We start from the raw sequence: 20,060 nt of genomic DNA, 5'->3' as shown, positions 1-20,060 counted from the left end.
ATTCTGCTCCCCAGGGAGGGGAGGCCTTCCGTGGGGGATCTTCAAAGTCTGTCATACCATTTGGAGCAGGGCCTAGGCCCTCCCCCGTGTGTCTAGGTTGAGAGATTATCCCTTTGTGTGGAATGGGTTCCCAAAGTCCATTCATGTACTAGGGATAAATAATGATCCACTACCAGAAGCCCCATAGATAAACCAGACCTCCAAACTGACATCCTCGTTCAGGGGTCTGGGTCGGTCCTATGCTGGTTCCCAGTTGTCAGTCCGGGGTCTGTGAGCTCCCCCTTGCTCAGGTCAGCTGTTTCTGTGGGTTTTGAAGGAGATGTCTTAAACTCTTTACATAATAGCATTTCAAGAAAAATGCATTTTCTTTCACAGATGAAATTACTTAAGAAAAAGTTCCAATAATAACAATATGCTATACTTTGAAAGTTGTGAGATAGTATACTTTAAGTGTTCTCAAAACAAAAATGATGAATATGTGTGATATAACATATTAATTGGTTTAATTTAGCCATCCCATTGTGAACATACTGTATTATGTATCATAATTGTGCATGACTTTACTTATGAGCTAAATAAATGAATGAAAAAAAACTTAGTTTTTTAAAAGTAAAAGTTGCATTTAAGGAGGGATGTGACAGCAGAGCTCATGTGACATAAAAATGGAAGGCATTATGGGATGGCAAGCTGAAAGGATGCATTAGAGTAGGAGAAAACAGGAAGTGGGGGCAAGTTAACCAAAACCGAAGATACATAAAGTGGTCACATGGAAAGCAACGACTTTATAAGCTAATTGGAAAAAAACCCAAACAAACATGATTTACAAAGAGTTTGAACAGAAGTATTACAGTTTATTTTTGAAAACCCCAGTGGCAGATGTGGGAAAACCCCCTTTTAGTTAGGAATCCCCCATAGGCCCTCAAATTATGATCATTGCTCGTGGTTACCCGTCAGACCTGCATAGAAAGACCCTGTTGCTGAAGACACCACACACCCTGGCTTCAAGACACAGAGGCTAGGCTGGAACTACGCTGAGAAATATGTTACTAGAAAATTTTGTTATTGAGCAAATATTTCAGAGCGTGACTCCACAAATGGGTGTGGCCACACCATCACTAGGAAGTACGATTCTGTGAGACCACCACTGTCTATGTGGCATCCTCTTGACTGGCAGGCACATTGTTTTGTGGCACTAACTATATTCATACGTGGAACAAATTCTTCAAGTGCCTCAAAAATAACAATCTAAAACTATTTTTGAAAGAGATAATACAACTAGACAATGCCCTTTACTTTGCCATAAGGAAATATATAGGCTTAAAATGAAAGGCTGGGAAAAGAAAATTTCATGTAAATGAAAACCAAAATGAGGAGGGGTAGGGCTGAGGATGGAGCTCAGGAGTAATACCTGACCAGCATACCCAAGGCCTGGGTTCAGTGCATAGCACTGAGATAGATGGGTAGACGGTAGACAGACAGAGAGACAGAGACAGACAGAGAGATAGAGAGACAGAGACAGTGGGGGAGGGATAAAGGCAAGAATAGCTACACTTGAATGAATGCAACTTTGGGGAGAGCAGAATTTAGGTCAAACACTATCACAAAAGGCAAAAAGTGTCCAATAATGACCGGGGAAATTCATCAAGAGAACAAAACAATTTTAAATATATTCAAGTATATATAAAGCAAATATTAGCAGATCTAGAATCAGAAATAGGCTACAGCAAAAGAGCAGTGATGGATGTCCATATCTTCACTTTCATAAATAAATCTTTTAGACTGAAAATGGAAGGGAAATATTGAACTTGAAGTTCACAGTAGATCAAATGAACTTGACACATATATACAGAACATTCTTTCCAAGAATCAGAATATTCTTCCATTTTAAAAGGCCATCATTGCCTCTTGCCAAAGTCAGGCAAGTATAGGATAAGAAAAATCACAAACTAGTATCTCAAATGAACATATATGCAGTAATTCAACAAAATGCTTTGCAATATCTTAATAAAATAACACTATGATCAAATGCTTCGGCTACAAAGATAGGCCAACATAAATAAATTACTGAATTTAATAAAGCTTAATAATAGATAAAGCTGAAAAAACACATGCTCCTCTCAACAGATGTAGGAAAACATCAGAAAAAATCAGGATTCTTGCTTAATCAAAACTTTCAACATATTCAGTGGATGTATTTCAACATATTCATTTGCCTGAGTAAATTAACTGCCATGTACAGGAAAGCCCATGCTGTGTGCTAAAGAAAACAGGAACTTCCTCACAAATGCTGCTGGAGAAACTGTAAGGCTGCCAGTAGAATTTAAGTAGATCTTTATTGCTCACACCACACAAAAATCAATTCCTTCACATAGGCCTGAAACTAGTAAAATATGCAAAAAATAAAAAGGTTGGGGGAAGCACTTCTAGAGATAAGCATAGGCTAAAACTCTCTGAAAAGAACTCCAGTCAATGAGGAATTACAGGAATTCGTGTCTGTTGAGACCGGGAGAATTGTCTTGCCCAGGGATAAGTGCCTTAATTGGTTATCCAATATCAAGTGACCAGCCCTAAAAAACATATACACACAAGAAGCACTAGATGGACTCAGCAGGTTGTATTTATAATATATATATATATTATATATATATATATATATATATATATAATATATATATATATCTCACAACAATGATTAAAGAAAAAGAGGCTAGGATTTGAGAGGGAGTCAGATTAGGTATAGGAAGGATTGGAGGGAGGAAAGGGAGGGGAAAATTATGTAATTATATTTCAATTAAAAATCAAATCAAATTTACAAACAAATTTAAAAAGAAAAGAAAAGGCTAAAGATTTGTCCTTTAAGACAAATGCACACTTTCGAGCACATAAGCAGGTCTCTGATTCTTGTATCTTCTCTTGGGCTCTTTCCTTCTGTTGGTTTGTCTAGTCCAACTCCAAAGTGGTACTTTTGCTCTTATTTTATTTTAAAAATAATAGAAAAGAATGCACACTTTCTCCATTTCTGGTGAACATCAGAGGGTCATATAAGAGAAAGGCACCAGGCACCCAAGCCAGAAGGAATGAAGTAAATGTCTAGTTTTACAAATGGCACGATCTTATGCATGGTCACATAGAGAAAGTCCTCTGCAAGGAGTAAGTTAGAACTAATAAATGATGTCAGTGAAGTTGCAGGACAAAAACTCAACATAAAAAGTCATACACTGTTGGGGGCCATGGCAAAAGTAACCTTGGACCTGTAAGAGACTTGGGCAGAAGCTGCCAGTATAAACACACTATTGGTGGCGCATACCTTTAATCCCAGCACTCGGGAGACAGAGGCAGGCGGATCTCTGTGAGTTCGAGGCCAGCCTGGTCTCCAGAGCGAGTGCCAGGATAGGCTCCAAAGCTGCACAGAGAAACCCTGTCTTGAAAAAAGCAAAAACAAACAAACAAACAAACAAACAAACAAAGAATAGCTACCTTCAATCCTTCTCTGATACATAATGTCTGGGTTCATGATGTAGCTTATAGAAGGAAAGATACATTTCATGGTCAGGTTACCTAGCAACCCTTCCCCCCTTTCTAACCTACTATCTAACACCTGCACCCTGCAACCTTGGTAACCTCCTGCACTCTCAAGGACTCAGGCACATGGACATTCCTCAGCCTGGTTATCAGGCAAGTAGCCTCAAACGACCTCTCCCTTCCTGCCAAGCTCCCCGCTTGGCACCCCTATATAAGGTCCCTGTGAAAAATAAAAATTGGCAGCTTGATCAGAAACCTGACTTGCTGTCGTTCTTTGTTCCCCCTGCCCCTTCCGTTCTAGGTTCTTATGTGACTGCAGCACATCCGGGTGTGAGCTCGCGTGATTCCCTGCAGGTCGGGGCAATATACCCTGGTCCTTCCAGAACAGGCAGTGACTCCAGGAACTCAAGAAATTGAGACAAGGTGGGAGCTTGGGAGCCAGCTGTTGACTCCCTTCCCCGAATGACAGCATCTAGGGACAGTGAAGGTGCTACTGGGCTCAGGAGCTCTCACTCACCCTCCCCCAACACACCAGAGCCAAAAAGTGAGCTGGGCGTTACACCATTCAGGTGAACAGAGCAGTGCCAAAAGCTCACTCCCAGGAGTCATTGTTCTGCACTCCACTGGGGCAACGCACAGCCCAAATCCCATTCCAATTCCATGGAGTCGCTGATTTCACATCGTACCGTGGAGCCTCCGTCACAAAAACAGACACAAAGGTCAAGGGGATAGAACAGAGACCCAAACAAACCCACACAGCTAGGGCCACAATGCTGCCAAAAACACACAACAGAGAAAAGAACATCTTCAACAAGTGGTGTTGGGGAAAGTTGATAGTTCCTTGTAGAATTTAACTATCCTCTCTCTCCCTGCGAGAAAATCAGCTCCAAGGAACTCAAACACCTTCACATCAGACTGGAGCTAACAAAACACGTGAGAACAGGGGAAACCACTTCTAGAGACAAGCATAGGCTAAAACTGTCTGAGAAGGACTCCAGTCATTCAGCAAATGGTGCCAAGATTTGCCCAATGGTATTCATGACACATCTAACAGATGATCAACATCCAGAATACACAGAGAAGGGATACAACTCAATAAATGATAAATGTGCTAATGAAATGGACAGTTCACAAAGGATGAAAAACAAGTAGCCAATAAGCATATGAAAAAGGCTCAACATCTTTAACCACCAGGAAAATGCAAAGGTTAATTTAAATTACATTTCTCAGCCCAAGGATTGATCATTAAGATCCCTCCCATTAGAGATCAGAGAAGACTGTGGAAGAGGAGGCAAAAGGGATGTAACAGCTAGAGGTGTTGGAGGACACCAAGAAAGCAAGGGCCTTTAAATTAACATGTGCGAGGCTGATATGAACTCATAGAGAGCAAAACAGCATGAACAGGGCCTGCACAGGTCCGCACCAGGTCCTTTGTGCATATATTATCGTGTTCTTATGGCATTTCTGAGCATGCAATGAGTGGGTCTCTGACTCTTGTGCCCTCTCTTGGACTCTTTTCCTTCTGTTGTCTGACTTCAATGTAATAGTTTTTGTTTTATCTTATTAATTTTATTTTGTTATATTTAAGAAAAAATGAATGAGTGAAGGAATGAAGGAAGACCTAGCCATTGGGATAAAGGTTAAGAACTGAACTGTCACTTATACCTGCTGAGAGAGGGCACATCAGTTTTCCTCAATGGGGTGACACTGGGTACATCCAGGACAGATGTCATGTTCAGGGATAACAGACCAACAAACAATGGACTCCACTGTCTGTGTACTTTTATTTGGTTACAGTTTGACATTTTGTTTTGTTCCTTTCTTTTGGGGTGTGGTTTTATTTTGTTGTCTTGAGTTTTGGTGTGTCAAGTGGGTAGGGAGGAGTTGAAAATTTGGATGGACTTGGGGGAGGGAGAAATGTGATCACAATATAGTTAAAATTTTTAATGTTTTAGATAATAAAAAGAAGTCACATATAATGAGAGCCATAGACAGTGGATGACTAGAAGCAAACAGGATCTTCTGCCTCTACAGGGTAGCTGTGCCTAGGAGCTCACAGCAGTTTTGATAGCATACACAGAGCTGGAACACCCAAGCCAGACCAGAGAGCTGAGCATTGAGTTCCACCCCTAGCTGAGATGTCATTGACAATTGTCAGCTGCCAGAAGGGAGGCTCAGTTTTCTCTGAGAGAGTAAGTAGCCTCTGGGGACCTGACCATGTTCCAGCAGAAAGGTAACATATCCAAAATTATTGGGGAAACACAAATTGGTCTCCATGGGCTTTAAGGAGGTGGGTTGCAAATTTGGGTGGGTAGAGGAAGGGAGAGTGGGGAATGAATATGATCAAAACACACTGTAAAATTCTCAAAGACGCACACACGCATACACGCGCGCGCGCGCGCGCACACACACACACACACACACACACACACACACACACACACACACACCATGTGGTGCATGGAATGATATGTAGTTGTTTGAATGAGCAATTCCCCCTCCATGGGTTCAGGTATTTGAATACTTGTCCCTGGTGATAGTGTTGTTTTGGAAGGTTGTGGAGTTTTTAGGTGCTGAGAGTCTTTATCATTTGTTATAGAAGTAGCAATTAATATTCTAGGTGTCAACCCACAAGAATTAACTTCTAATGGAGGAAACTTGCCTTGTAAAGTCTATAAGAAATTCAGACTCCAGAATATCCATTGCTTCTGCCTGTGATTTTAAATGTGTTAACAGCATTCTTTCCCTAGCCTGTATATATGTGTCTGTATCTCATAAATACATTGCCAATCTACTGTGCTCATATATCTGTGGGAAGTTGTAAGGATGACTTTTCATTTGGCTGTATAATCTTGATATTTAGAATATATACTGGGTACCTTAAATTCTAGAAAAGGCCCCAGAGAAAGGAAAATTCTTCTCACTCAGGATCAGTGGGAACAAAGCCACTGCTTGGCCCAGAGGCTGGAAATACAAGGCTCTGGAGTTTACACTACATAGCTCCTTCCTCTATTTACCCTTTTCAGATATGCCTGGACCCTTCATGGCCACCCTCCCTCTGAGACATAAAGTAGGATAACAGGCCCCCCCCTTTACCAGCCTTTATCTGTCTTCTTGGCCCTGAGAAATGCATGCCTGTTAGCCTTGCTATTGCCAGAGAATTGCTAATTGCATCTGCATGGGTATATAAACTGGAAACCATGTGGAACTAGGGAGAGATAACTTTTTGAAGAATAAAGAGACATGAGAAGAAGAATACATGTAGGAGCTAATTTAGCCAGCTCTCTGTGCTTGCTGTAAGTGTCCTGTCTGAACCCTGTGGGGGCGCTGAGGCCAGCACTCAGAGGTCCCTGATACTTAGGACATGGAACATGGCTGGAGGAAGTATGTCACTGGGGAGGGCTTTAGGAGTGTCACCTCTGATTTCTGCATGTGGTTGGAGATGTGGCCTCTCTGCTTCTTAATCCAGCCACCTGCAGCTCTGTCTCCCCAGCACAAAGGACTCTCCCTCTGGACTCTACGCCAAAGTAAACTCTTTTATCCATAAGTCTCTTTCAGTCGTGGTGTTTTAACACAGCAATGGAAAATCCCATATAACAACAAAGGCTGGCTATAGTATGAAGAAAAGAGAACCCTTATACACTACTGATGGGAATCTAAATTAGTCCTAACACTAAAGAAACCGGTAAGAAGGTTCCCAAAAAAAGAAAAGAAAAGAAAGGAAAAGGAAAGAAAAGAAAAGGGGTCTACCATATGATCCAAGTATATCACTTCTTTATTTACTTTAAGGACTTTTAAGCCAATGTATCAGGGAGCTTCACATTTGGATTTATTGCAACAATAGTGAATTTATGGACTCAGCTTAGTTGTATATAGTGATTTGAAGAAGAAGCATCCTCCATGGATTCAGGTATTTCAACACCTGTTGAAACTGTCTGCCAGTTGGTTGGCACTGTTTGAGGTTCCAGAGGTGCAGCCTTGCTGGAGGAAGGGATGAGCTTTAAGAGTACATAGAGAATTTTCAGCGTACTCTCTCTGCATTGTTTTGTGACTGAAACATGGTCTCTCAAGCTTCCTGCCCCTTGTGCCATGTCTGATGCTTGCTACCATGCCTCCTCGCCATGACGGACTCTTGTCTCTCTGGAATGTCGGCCCCAAACGAAACCCTTTATCCTATAAGAATTTATTTGGGCTCATGGTTTCAGAAGGATCGGAGTCCTTCATGGTGAGGAGCATGGCGACAGGCAGGTGTGATGGCACAGGAAGTCAAATGCTCACATCCTCGACTGCAAGAAGAGACGATAAACTAGAAATAAGATGAAGATAGATATATATGTATCAAAACTCTCCTGAGGCAATGTACTTCCTCCAGCAAGACTTCATTATCTAATCTCCCCAAACAAATACTATTATGGGGAACCTGCTGTTCAAATCCTGAGCCTATGTGGGGTATTTCTCATTGAAACCACTTAGGTTTCGAGGGCATAGAAAGGAGAGGAAAGAGATTAAGGGGAGCCATGATCAAAGTATAGTATATACTTGAATGCTATTATCTTATGAGACCAAATACTGTGCATAATAAATATACGCCAATAAAAACAAAATTCCTAATTATTTCACTAATTAGGAACATATTTAATCAAGTAGGTAAAATGCTCCCATGGTTAAACCTGTAAGATGCTGATGAAAGAGATTGAAGAGATACAGAAAGGTAAGTGCATCAAGGATTAGAACAGTTAATATTGTCTAAATGACACCATTACACAAAATGTTTTACAGATTATGACAACCTCTATCAAAATTTATATCATATCTTTCACATAGACTAAGTCCTAAAATTGCTGTGGGGTATATCCACAGAGAAGTCAGATGCCTCATGAAAACTCGATCAAGAGGAACAAAGTTAGAAGCATTTTGTTTCCTATTCCCAACAATTTTATGAATCTATAGCATTAAAACATGGTACAAAACACACACACACACACACACACACACACACACACACACACACACACACCAGAGGAACTGAACAAAAAAGTCCAGAAACAAACCAAACACACAAGACACCAAGAACGCCAAGTGGAGAATTTAGTTTCTTCCACAAACGCTATTGTACAACAGGAAGGGTGTCTATGTGTAAATAACCACAGCTCGATCTTTTGTCTTATCCCATACACTAAAGAAAGAACAAAATCGAAACTCTGAAATATAAAATTACTAGAGTAAAACATAAAGGGATGTCCCTAGTCTTGATGATGATATTTTCAAACACAGCATCAAAAGCAGTCAACGAAAGCTGTTAAACTACACCAAATAAGAGGCTCTGCACAGCAACGAAAACGACGGACAGAGTAACAGGGCAATTCACGGAATGAAGGAAGATACCTCCAAACAAGACACCAGATAAATCCCCAAATTTATGGGTAGCTAATGAAATTATTTAGCCAAAAAGTTAAAATAGGGGAAAGTTTCTGATAGATAGTTCTTTCAAGAAAGGCATACATGAGGTAATGGAGTGCACGGAAAGTATTTAGTATCATTGATCTCCAGAAAAGGCAAATGCAGCTCACTATAAGCTGTACCACTTGGTATGTGTTAGGAGCCTGATGTCAAAATTCAAAACAGACAAAAAAAATCTGTGATCTGAAGAGACAATCGGCTCTTAGTCCAGTAAATAAACTTCCTATTGGGCAGGAAACTAATTAAATTCAGAGAAAGGCATTATGGAAGTATAGTTACAAAACAATCCAACAGCAAGCAAATTTAAAACAAACTCAAAAAATAAGGTGTTGGCAAAGATGTAGAGAGAAGGGACTCTTGCCCATTGTTGGAAATGCAAATAGGTGTGGAAGAGCTAGGCAGATACAGAGCGGGAACCACGTGGCAAGTTGATGATGTGATGTCAATTAGTGGCACCCCATTTAATTCAGCTTCATTTTGAAGAAGCTGGTTGTGTTTTAGTTTGGTTTGGGTTTTTGTTTTTAAGATGAGATCTATCTACGTGGTCCAGGCTGGCTTCAAACCCATGATCCTCCCATCTCAGCCATCCAAGTGCTGGATTATAGGCATGCCCCATAAATGCTTGTTTTGTTTTGTTTCAAGACAGGCTTTCTCTGGGTAGCCCTGTCTGTCCAGGAATTTGCTTTGTAGACCAAGAATCTCTGTGCTCTTTCTAGGATCTGTTTACAAAAACAGAACAAGCTATTTGGATCACATGAGCCTAAAATTCCTTAAGATGGGCCATGTTTATATGTGTAAAAATTTCTTGAGTTTAATGTTATAATTTCTTCATTAAGGAAAACAGATATGTGACAATGTGGTGGCTCACACTTTAATCCCAGCACTCTGGAGGCAGAGGCAGGCGGATCTCTGTGAGTTTGAGGCCAGTCTGGTCTACAAAGCAAGTTCCTGGACAGACAGGGCTACACAGAGAAAGTCTGTCAAAAAACAAAAGAAAACAAGCAAGCAAACAAGCAAACAAACAAGAAAACCCAAAATTATATGTGACGATTAAAGGGCACACCAAAAAAAAATCATTGTTTGAATACACTTAAGACATGACATTCATTTCATCTAACATCATGCATGTATTGTTTTCTGATGGAAATGTTAACTCAAATTTAAATAAGATCCTTCCAAAATGTGTTTTTCTTAACAACAACAAAAAAATCCTTTTCTCCAGTTTGAGAGTAACTAAGAGATCATGAATCAAAGTACAGAACTTGCAAGTGAGGGCCCATTAACTCAGAAAAGCACAACACTCGCTATCACTACCTTCCATGGGAGAGGAGCCGGGGGTGCACCTTTATCAAGTGAGTCTCCTTCCACTCTGAGTGACAGCTCCTCTCGCAGTGCCTGGGCAATGGCACACACAGCAGCATGGACTCTGTAGCTCAGGGGTGAGGTCTTCACATCCCAAACACACAGAGCTCTTGTAGCCAAGGTGCCGTTTTGTTCACACCGGCTCAGGTTCCTGACAAAATTCTGATCTAAATATGGACATTCAAATAATTTCGACCACACATCCTGGATAAAGATATTGTGAGGGTATTTTCCAGGTTGAACACCTCTGAGGAAATCCTTGAATCCCAGAATTTCATCCATGGGAACAGAAAACGATAACCCTCCACCAAAGTCTGTATAACTTAGACTCTGTCCGAAGTGGTGATATCCCAATCTGAAGTTGTGATCCAAACATTACCAAGAGGAATATTGCAAAAGATGTTATAGATGAACCTCAGAAGAGAATACATGTCACCAAACACAACGATGACATCTGTCGACGTGAATCTTTCCATGAAACGTTGCCTGTCTGTTGTGTCCTTAGCAGGAAATTCTGGAATTTTTTTTCTGCAAATGCAACACAAAGTCTATGGTTGGCCATCTCTTCTGTGATGCCGCTAAGGAATAGTTCTCCCCTCATATCATCTGGGACTGCAAGGCCAACCCAGACCCAATCAAAGTACAGCAGCAGTTGAATATTCCCTGATACAGAGCTGTGGTGTTCACAGGAAAAAAATGGTAAGGAGGCTGGGACTGGACTCTGGCCCCAAGACTGGGTCATAAGGAGCATAGCTGATCTAAATGGAAAGCAAAGTTACTACTTACACAAGACAGTGATGTTTATTCCCAAATGGTTTAGTTTATATTATCTCTTAATGCACTCTAGGAGAAACTAAACAATTAAATAACTTTACTAAGAAATACCAATTTGCCATCTGTAACCCATCTCTTAATTCTTATTGCTTATATACATTTGTCCTTCTCTTTACACCTTTTCAGAAAGATGTGTTTGTTTATTTTATGTATGAGTGTGCTCTATCTGCATGTACAAGTTTATGTCAGAAGCAGTCACCGGATCCTCTTAGAAATGGCTGTGAGCCACCGTGTGGTTGCTGGGAAGCAAACTCAGGACCTCTAGGAGAGCAGCCAGAGCTCTTAACGCCTGAGCCATCTCTCTAGCCCTCTTAACACTTTTGAAAATATACTAAACAAGGCAGAAGAGAGTCTATCTCCTACCCTTGGTTCTGGTAATATCAGTCAAATAAAAGCATTTGCCAATCCATTCCTTCCTATGCCAAACCTTGCCTTTTCCTGATAATGGAAGCAGAGACACATTAAATGAAAGGCCTTTCTCTTCCCTCCCCCGTCCCCTGGAAGTCACAAGTCCATAACTAATAAACTGACAAACAGGAATCTGTGAAGCATTTTTTTTATTTTTTAAGATTTTTATTTATTTATGTATACAGTGTTCTGGCTGCATATATGCCTGCATACGAGAAGAGGGCACCAGATCTCATTATGGATGGTTGTGAGCCACCATGTGGTTGCTGGGAATTGAACTCAGGACCTTTGGAAGAGCAGCCAGTGCTCTTAACCTCTGAGCCATCTCTCCAGCCCCCTGTGAAGCATTTTAAAATCCATTAGTGAGCTCTGTGTTTCCCTAAAAGTTCCTATGTTGTTGTTTTTTCCGTAATGCTTAATATATAGTCAACTCAACTGCCCTCCAATAAGCTTGCTCAGGGTAAAAGCCTAACTACATCCCCCAGGGCTGGCTGTAAAGTCACTCCTTACCCAGTGCCGTCTGGCCACCCCCATCATGTTGCTACCTTTCTTACCAGGAAGTTTGAGTGAGGTGCCTACACTGCCATTCCTGTGCACTTCATGGCATCTCTTCTTGAAAAAGAAAACTAGATCATTAATTACCTAATCTGCTAAATCAAATGACTAATTATCAAAATTCATTTCACCTAATCTAACATTGGCATGAAACAATCGTTTTCTTAAAAATGTGCTTCTAATGAGTTCCAGGACTCTTTCTGTGATCAAGGAATGTATCCAGGGTTTGGCCAACACTGTCAACCTACCTTCCTGAATCTTCTCCATCTCTCCACACTGGTGATCTCAGAATACCAGAAGGTCCCATGGGTCACATTGGGATCTGATCCCCCTTTTGATACAAATTCCCTAAATGATACCTAAAATTACATGCCCACTTAGCTCACACTCTAGCTCCATACACCAACTCTTTCTCCAAGAATCTGAACTTGAAAGTCTAGTGTACATTTCACTTACTGGATCCAAAATCATGATAATTGGATATAAACACTCAATACATGTTTACTGGCTGGGAGAAAGAGGTATGTGGGGAGGGAGAGAAAATAAGATATCACAAAATCACAAAATGAAATAAACATGAATACTCTGAGGAGGGGGGCAGGTAGCATAAAGAAATACTCACTATTTAATAACTGCACAAAAGTAAGCAATTTTAATAGATGATATAAGATTGTTGTATTTGTATATTATTAAACTTTGATAATTGGTTCACAAGACTCTTGAAACTAGCTTATTTAAATCTGAAAAAAACTACTTTTAAGACATAAATTTAAAAAAAAATGTGCTTGAAATGCAACAAAAAACACTTCCTTTCTTTAACATAGCCTGAGAGAATTCATTTGTCTGTAGGGAAAAAGGAAATATTTTCAGAGGCCTGGGGACATGCTTAATTTCTAAAGCGCCCACTGTATGAAGGATGGACCTGAGTTTGATTCCCAGCATCCATTTCAAAGCTGGGCACAGTGGCGAATGGCAGAAATTCCAGCACTAAAAAGGTGGAGACTGTTGTCCAGCCACAAATCCGCTAAGTCTAGGATTACTGAGAGGCTCTGTCTCAAAAAGCAAGGTGGGGAGGGAACCTGATGTTAACCTGTAGCCTCCACACTCAAGAGCAGAAACAGGCGCATAAAAGATGTTTAAAGTCATTAGGAAAAGAGTGAAACCATCTCTTACATCCCCAGCGGGTTCCAGTTTTAAAACAGAAGAAAAGCTGGTTAATCCAAAGCTTCTTCTTCCTATACAACACAATGAATGAGAAGAGTCACCATAGCAAAGAACAGATCCACTCAAAAGACAGAAGAGCCCCTTAAATCCCAGCACTCAGGAGAAAGAGGCAAATGGATCTCTGTGAGTCTAAGGGCAGCCTGGGCTACATAGCAAGTTCCAGGACATCTAGAGCTATGTAATAGAGACGCCCATCTTTAAAACAAAACAAAACAAAAAGCAAAAGCAAATCTCAGCTGGATTGGTGGGGTGGGGTGAGAATACGATGAAAACAGGAGGGATCAGGTGGGGAGAGGATCGAGGGAGAGAGAGAGAGAGAGAAAGAGAGAGAGAGAGAGAGAGAGAGAGAGAGAGAGTACTGGGAAAGACAACTGGGAAACAGGGGTTGGGGGATGGTGGGGGGTTGTCTTTTGGAACGAAAACTCCCAGGAATCTATGAGGATGACCCTAGGTAAGACTAGCACTGAGAAATACAGAGCCTGAACTGGCCATCTCATGTTACCAGGAAAAACTTCCCATGGGGGGATTGGGACATCAACCCAGCCACACCACCTTTGCCCTACAATTCGCCCTGCCTACAAGATGTGTTGGGATAAAGGAGGCACAGAAATTGTAAGAGTGGTCAACATTGAAGCTCTTGAGATCCATGCCACCAGAGGAAGCTTACCCCTGACACTGCATAGAGGGCCAGGACCCAGAGGAGGGATAGCCCAGAGATCTAGGATAGAACAAAACACACTGGCAAAACGAAAACAAAAAACCTCAACAAAATAATTCCTTTTTTTTTTTTTTTTTGGTTTTTCAAGACGGATTTCTCTGCGTAGCTTTGGAGCCTATCCTGGTACTCGATCTGGAGACCAGGTTGGCCTCGAACTCACAGAGATCCTCCTGCCTCTGCCTCTCGAGTGCTGGGATTAAAAACAAAATAATTCCTAATGACATTCTGTTATACTCATAGACTGGCGCCTAGCCCAACGGTCATCAGAGAGGTGTCATCCAGCAACTGAAAGAAACAGATGCAGAGACCCACAGTGTGTGAGTGTGTGTTCATGTGTGTCCCAAAACTAGAAAGGGAACCACTAGAATGGAAAAAGAGCTCCTAAGGTGGGGTGACGTAGCGGTGTGACACACAAGCTGAAAGGGTTTTGTGCAGAGAGGAACAACCGGACAGGAAGGTAAGAGAGGGCATCCGGGAGCAGACAGGAAGAACAAAGTGTATATCAACATATGCTGACAAAAGATAATCCTAGAGGACCCAAGTTCAAGTCCCAGAAACTATGTCAGGTGGCTGATAACCATCTCCAACTCCAGATCAGGGGCTCCAACTCCTCAGGCCTCTGAGGACATTGTTCTAATACCTAAGCACGCACGCTCGCTCGCGCGCGCACACACACAAACACTATGAAAAATAACAAAAATAAGTCTAATTAAAAAGAGTACACTGCTCAGTCATAAGATACACTAGGAAAATCAAAACAAATATCCCAGCCAGCAGATACAAACTCACAACACAGAGACAAAAAAAAAAAAAAGCATGAAAAACAAAAACAATGAGACTCTCCACAAGGATCCTAACTCCTTAACTACTGAATTCAGTGACAGTGAAATGGATAAAGTGCCAGACAAACAATTCAAAAGTTTACCAGCAAAATATCTACAAAGCCCTAGAGAGTATTCACTTCTGCTATTCCTTTTTAGCTTAAAATCTTAGCAAAAACAGTACAGTAGGAAAACACGTACAAACAGGATAAGAAGGCAAATTATCCCTGTTCCCATAAATGTTTAAATACTCAAAAAGTCCATAGAGATCCCACTAGAAAACTCTCTGACCTCGTATACATTTTCATCAAAGTAACAGAACACAAAACAAGCACCTTTCAAAGTATTAGCTTTCTATATATCCACAGTGAATTTGCAGGGGAAGAAATCATGGCAATAATCCCATATGCAACAGCTTAAAAAAAATCAACCACATAGGAATAAACCTAACCAAAAAGGTGAGGGACATTGAGAGAAGAGTCTAAAGGCGGAAGGAACTTGTGCGCACACAGATCGGCCGAATCACTATTATAAATTACTCCACAATAGCATGTTATTAAGCATAATTCTCATCAGTCTTCCTATGATATTCCTCACGAAACTAGAGCAAGCAATCCTAAAAGTCATCTGAAAGCCCAAAAGGCCCCAAATGGATAAAGCAACCCTGAACAGACAGGGTAATGCTACAGTATCCCAACACCAGATCTCAAAACCACAGCAACACAGCAGCATGGTGCTGGCATAAAGAAACCTTTAGACAGATGGAACAGAGGACCCACCTATAGACTCGCATCGCCACCGGCCAAAGCACACCTGGAGAAAAGGCGGCTGCGTCCACAAATCTCTAGGGAAAGAGACGACCCATCCACAATGAATAAAATTAAGGTAACTAACTAACTGTATTGCCTCCCTGTGCAAAACCCAATTCAAATCCGCTCAGAGACATTAAGGTAACACTTAAAACTCCGAAGTAGCTAGAGGAAAACCTAAGGGAAACACTTCAAAATATTGGTGTGGACGAGGATCTTCTGAGAGGACTCTGATAGCTCAGCAAACCATCTCATGGCTGCTCGGCGGGACTGCATGGAATTAAAAGATTCTATATGGCAAAGGGAAGGATCGTATGGCAGGGAAGCAGAATGGGGGTGTTTGGTGGCTGTACAGAGACTCGTGAGAGGCAGGAGAGGCAGGTAGGAGGAGCAGTGACAGAAATGAACAAAGTACAATTATATGCGTATTTCTTATAAATAATTGTACTTATTACAAATGTCATAGCAATCATACGCTCAAAGTAAAATATTTAAGATAAAAAACAAAATTCACTGACAAAAACAAAAATCTCATCAGGCACCGTGGCGCATTCCTTTAGGCCCAGCCCTTGGGAGGCAGAGGCAGGAGGATCTGAGTCTGAGGCCACCCTGGGCTACATAGTAAGTTATAGGCCAGCCAAGTATGCAAAGTGAGACCCTGTCTCAAAAATAAATGAGTAAATAAGTAAAAATTAAAAATAAAAACATGGTAGCCTAACGCAGTTGACAAAGATTTTAATTTGCTTCACGGACGTTAGCGGACAACAGATACTGGATCACTGTTATTTGCAAACTAAAATATTTCTAAGCAGCCATTCCAAGTTTATTGTAAGCCCTACAAACCAAAATGCATTTGACTTAGAAATGCCACTACCCTAGCAGTCATCACTGGTTAACAGAAAGATTTTTAAACAAAGACACGAATTAAAACTTTCCTCCTGGCCAAGCTGTGGTCTCTGTCTTTAATCTCAGCACTTGGGAGGCAGAGTCAGGCAGGTCTCTGTGAGTTCAAGGCCATCCTAGTCTACACAGAGAAATCCTGTCGCAAAAAACAAACATACAAAACAATTTTCCTCTTTTGGGAGGAAAATTGTAAACAGCCCAAACATCTCCTCTGGTCCTTATAAAAATAAGCATCATGTGGTAACTTAAGCTGATACTTCAGAAAAATAGTCAAGCATATGTTCACACTAGTTACAGTAAAAATATGTGAGTAGCACTGGCCCAGTCCTCATGCTTGGTGATGCTCTAAAACTGCCCAGGAAAGAAAGACTGGATATTAATAATGATAAATGGCAAAGGAAATTTTTTTTGGAGTGGTAACATTACCACTCCAATTACAGGTTGTTATTATTTTTACCTATGGGTTTTTTTCTCATTTTAAAGGTCTTTTTTAAATTAAATTTTATCATACAAACCAGATTTTCTCTTATGAATAAATTATACTCTAGTTAAAATGATAACCAAATAGTAAATTATTAAGCCATACCTCATCAAGAAACACTATCGGAACTATTCAGTGTTTATTACTCCATCACTGTGTTCAACCTAAGGATCCAGGATTCTTTTCGTACCTGAGGGACATTGTAGAGACTTAGGACTCAGGAGATCTGTGTTGATATTCCTGTAGAGATGCCTCCTATCACAGCAACCAGCTTGTCACTCTTCTCAGGCCTGCAGGTGTAGTTAGGGATTGGGGGGCTCTCTCCTGAGAGCAAAGCCACAGAACTCTCCATGGCCTTCATCTCAATGAAATTGACATTGAAGAGATAGAATCCCAGGGACAGATTGAATAGAATATTTGGGTCCTTGTTGATTGTTTCTATAGCAATGGCCAACATGTGCTGGAAATGTTTGGTGAGATCTCTAGGAGGAAAAATTGGAAAGATGACTTTATGTATTCTTTTTTAGTTTAATTTTTAATTTAATTTTTTCCTCCTTCCTGATTCTCCCGTGCTCCTCCCCTTGTTCCCTCCCAAATGCTTGATTTTATTTCTAAAAATCTAAGTTATATAAGGAATATACATGATAATCTAAGAAATGAGCAAGATATTCCATATTGAAATGTGAAGGAATTGGGCTATAAAAACAGATTCATAATACAACTCATTATCAAAGTCACAATTTTTGGCTTGGGATTTTTTTTTCTTTTTTGAGACAGTCTCACTATGCAGCCTTGGCTGGCCTGAAACTCACATTGTAGAATAAATTAACCTCAAGCTCACAGAGCTCCACCTACCTCTGCCTCTCAAGTGCTGAGATCAAAAGTTCGGGTCACCGCCCACATTCAAAGGTGCACTTTTAACTTTTTACTGTGCAACTTGTGTCTGAGAAAGTAAAATCAAGGAGGGACGCATGTGGGGAGTGGCAATCATTAAAATGTAGTATTTCACGTGATTTTCAGTAACAGGATAAACCTATTTATCCTATTTAAAAAATAGTGTCGAGTAAATTTAAGTAGGGGTAAAAATCAAATGTTCTCAATACAATATCTTAAATAAACACATAAAAGACAAATTCTCAACTGCAAAGTGCTTTAAAGCCTTTCTTATGTGTTTAAGAGAACTCAGCGTGAATAGGAAGGGGCCCACAAAGATCTACCCATAGCTAAGGAACTGTTGGCCGTTGCTGGCTACTGGAGAAGGGATGTCCTTTCCTTCCAGGATGCTGGCCCTAGTAGCTTGCCCACACTCCAGTTGGTGTCCTATGCTCACTCACGCAGTGCTGGCAGACTAAATGAACACGGTGTATTTATTTTTGAGAGAGTACATGAAGCTGGGAGAGAGGAGACTTTGGAAAGGAGGCAGTAGGGGTAGATTTGATCAAAACATATTGCCTATATGAATGAAATCCTGAAACAATAATTATTTTAAAGAGAGAAAACAAGCACTTACATATAAACATAATCCAGTATATAGGTTGTGCTATCAAAGCCAACTCTACTTCTGGTATCTCCTTGAGTCACTTGCAGGGAAAAGAGTCCTCCAATAACAAAATCTCCATCTTGATAGTAGCCAGGAGAACTTGGCATATTTAAGGGGAAACGAGAAATTTGTTCCTGGAATACAATGAGAATAATCAGGAGACAGAAAGCAATGAACAATTTCGTAATAACATTGATAAATAATTCATAAAGCCCAGAAATCTGTTGAGTCTGGGACTAATCAGCCCTGATAGTACATGAACAAACTGCTAAAACGTGGCTCTCTGATTAACCCGGGTCAAATTTATAAGGCATTGTTTTGTCCTGATTCAGATGGACCATTATCCAAACGCTTCCTTGTTTCCTGTGTTGCACCTCAATTATGTTCCCTTTGCAGAGTCACCATAAATCTCCAAGGCATCACAAACATCTCACTTGGCACCTGAGCATCCTGATTCTCAGAAGGAAAACATACAATTAAGAACAAGTGTGAATTCCGCTAAAGCACCTGAGGGGTGTGAAAGCTCATCGAGTTGAGGGTTTTAAAGATCCCAAGGTTAGGACAGACTAACTAGTGAACATATTCTATAAATCATGAAGTATCACCCGAAGGAGAGTACGGAAGAGCTCAGCCAGGGGCCAGTGCTGGACTCTTAGTTCATTTAACTAAGTGTCATTTTAGAGGATCTCTGCAAAACCAATCCAAGGCCTTTTCATTAGATGACATTATTTCTGATTACTTCACAGGGCCAATTATTAACTTGCCCAGGTTGTCCTTGAAATTGTGGCCCTCCTGTCTCAATCTTCCAATTAGTCAAGGTTACAGGTGTGAACCACCAAACCTAGCTCTTACCATAATTTGATGTGGAAAAAAACCGACCACATATTTATATTAATAAAATCAGATGTGCATGGGATATGCAATCTGTTTTCTTCAAATCCTATTAAATCCATTCTCATTGAAAATCCATTTCACCAAAGTCCACTAGAGGGGAGAACCTACAGCAGAATGCACAGGCTTTGATGCTTGGAACATGAAGAAAACCACAGCTTCTGCCAGTCACCTTCAAGTCTAGGGATTGCATTATATGTAGTATAAAACTATACCATATAGTTGAAGGAGAAATTAAAATCTCCATGATAAAAATAGATAGGAATTTATGAGCCCTAAGCATCTCTATAGAGGATTCCAGATGTAATGATTCAGTCTGAAGAGAGTGACAAACACACACACACACACACACACACACACACACACACACACACACAGAGACACAAACACACACACACACACACACACACACACACACACACACACACACACACACACACACCTGGCCACCAGTGATAAATAAACAGTATCAGGAAAGTTAATAAAAAGAAGTCTAAGAAAACAACACAAAGCCAACAAATGACAGGAACTT

The 20,060-nt window shown here is 40.7% G+C and overlaps 1 protein-coding gene across 1 annotated transcript in view; it reads right to left on the bottom strand.

The window, feature by feature from the left end:
* LOC100750604 (vomeronasal type-2 receptor 26-like) overlaps nucleotides 1-20,060 on the bottom strand; it is a 38,876-nt gene that overhangs the window by 9,115 nt on the left and 9,701 nt on the right. The window contains 7 exon segments of the mRNA XM_035449018.1: nucleotides 10,297-10,685; nucleotides 10,688-10,868; nucleotides 10,871-11,004; nucleotides 11,007-11,081; nucleotides 11,084-11,102; nucleotides 17,288-17,579; nucleotides 18,608-18,858. Coding sequence (XP_035304909.1) covers nucleotides 10,297-10,685; nucleotides 10,688-10,868; nucleotides 10,871-11,004; nucleotides 11,007-11,081; nucleotides 11,084-11,102; nucleotides 17,288-17,579; nucleotides 18,608-18,858 — 1,341 coding nt within the window.

Source organism: Cricetulus griseus, chromosome 8, assembly GCF_003668045.3.
Source record: "Cricetulus griseus strain 17A/GY chromosome 8, alternate assembly CriGri-PICRH-1.0, whole genome shotgun sequence".
NCBI lineage: Eukaryota > Metazoa > Chordata > Mammalia > Rodentia > Cricetidae > Cricetulus > Cricetulus griseus.
This window is presented reverse-complemented; position numbering and strand designations above follow the sequence as displayed.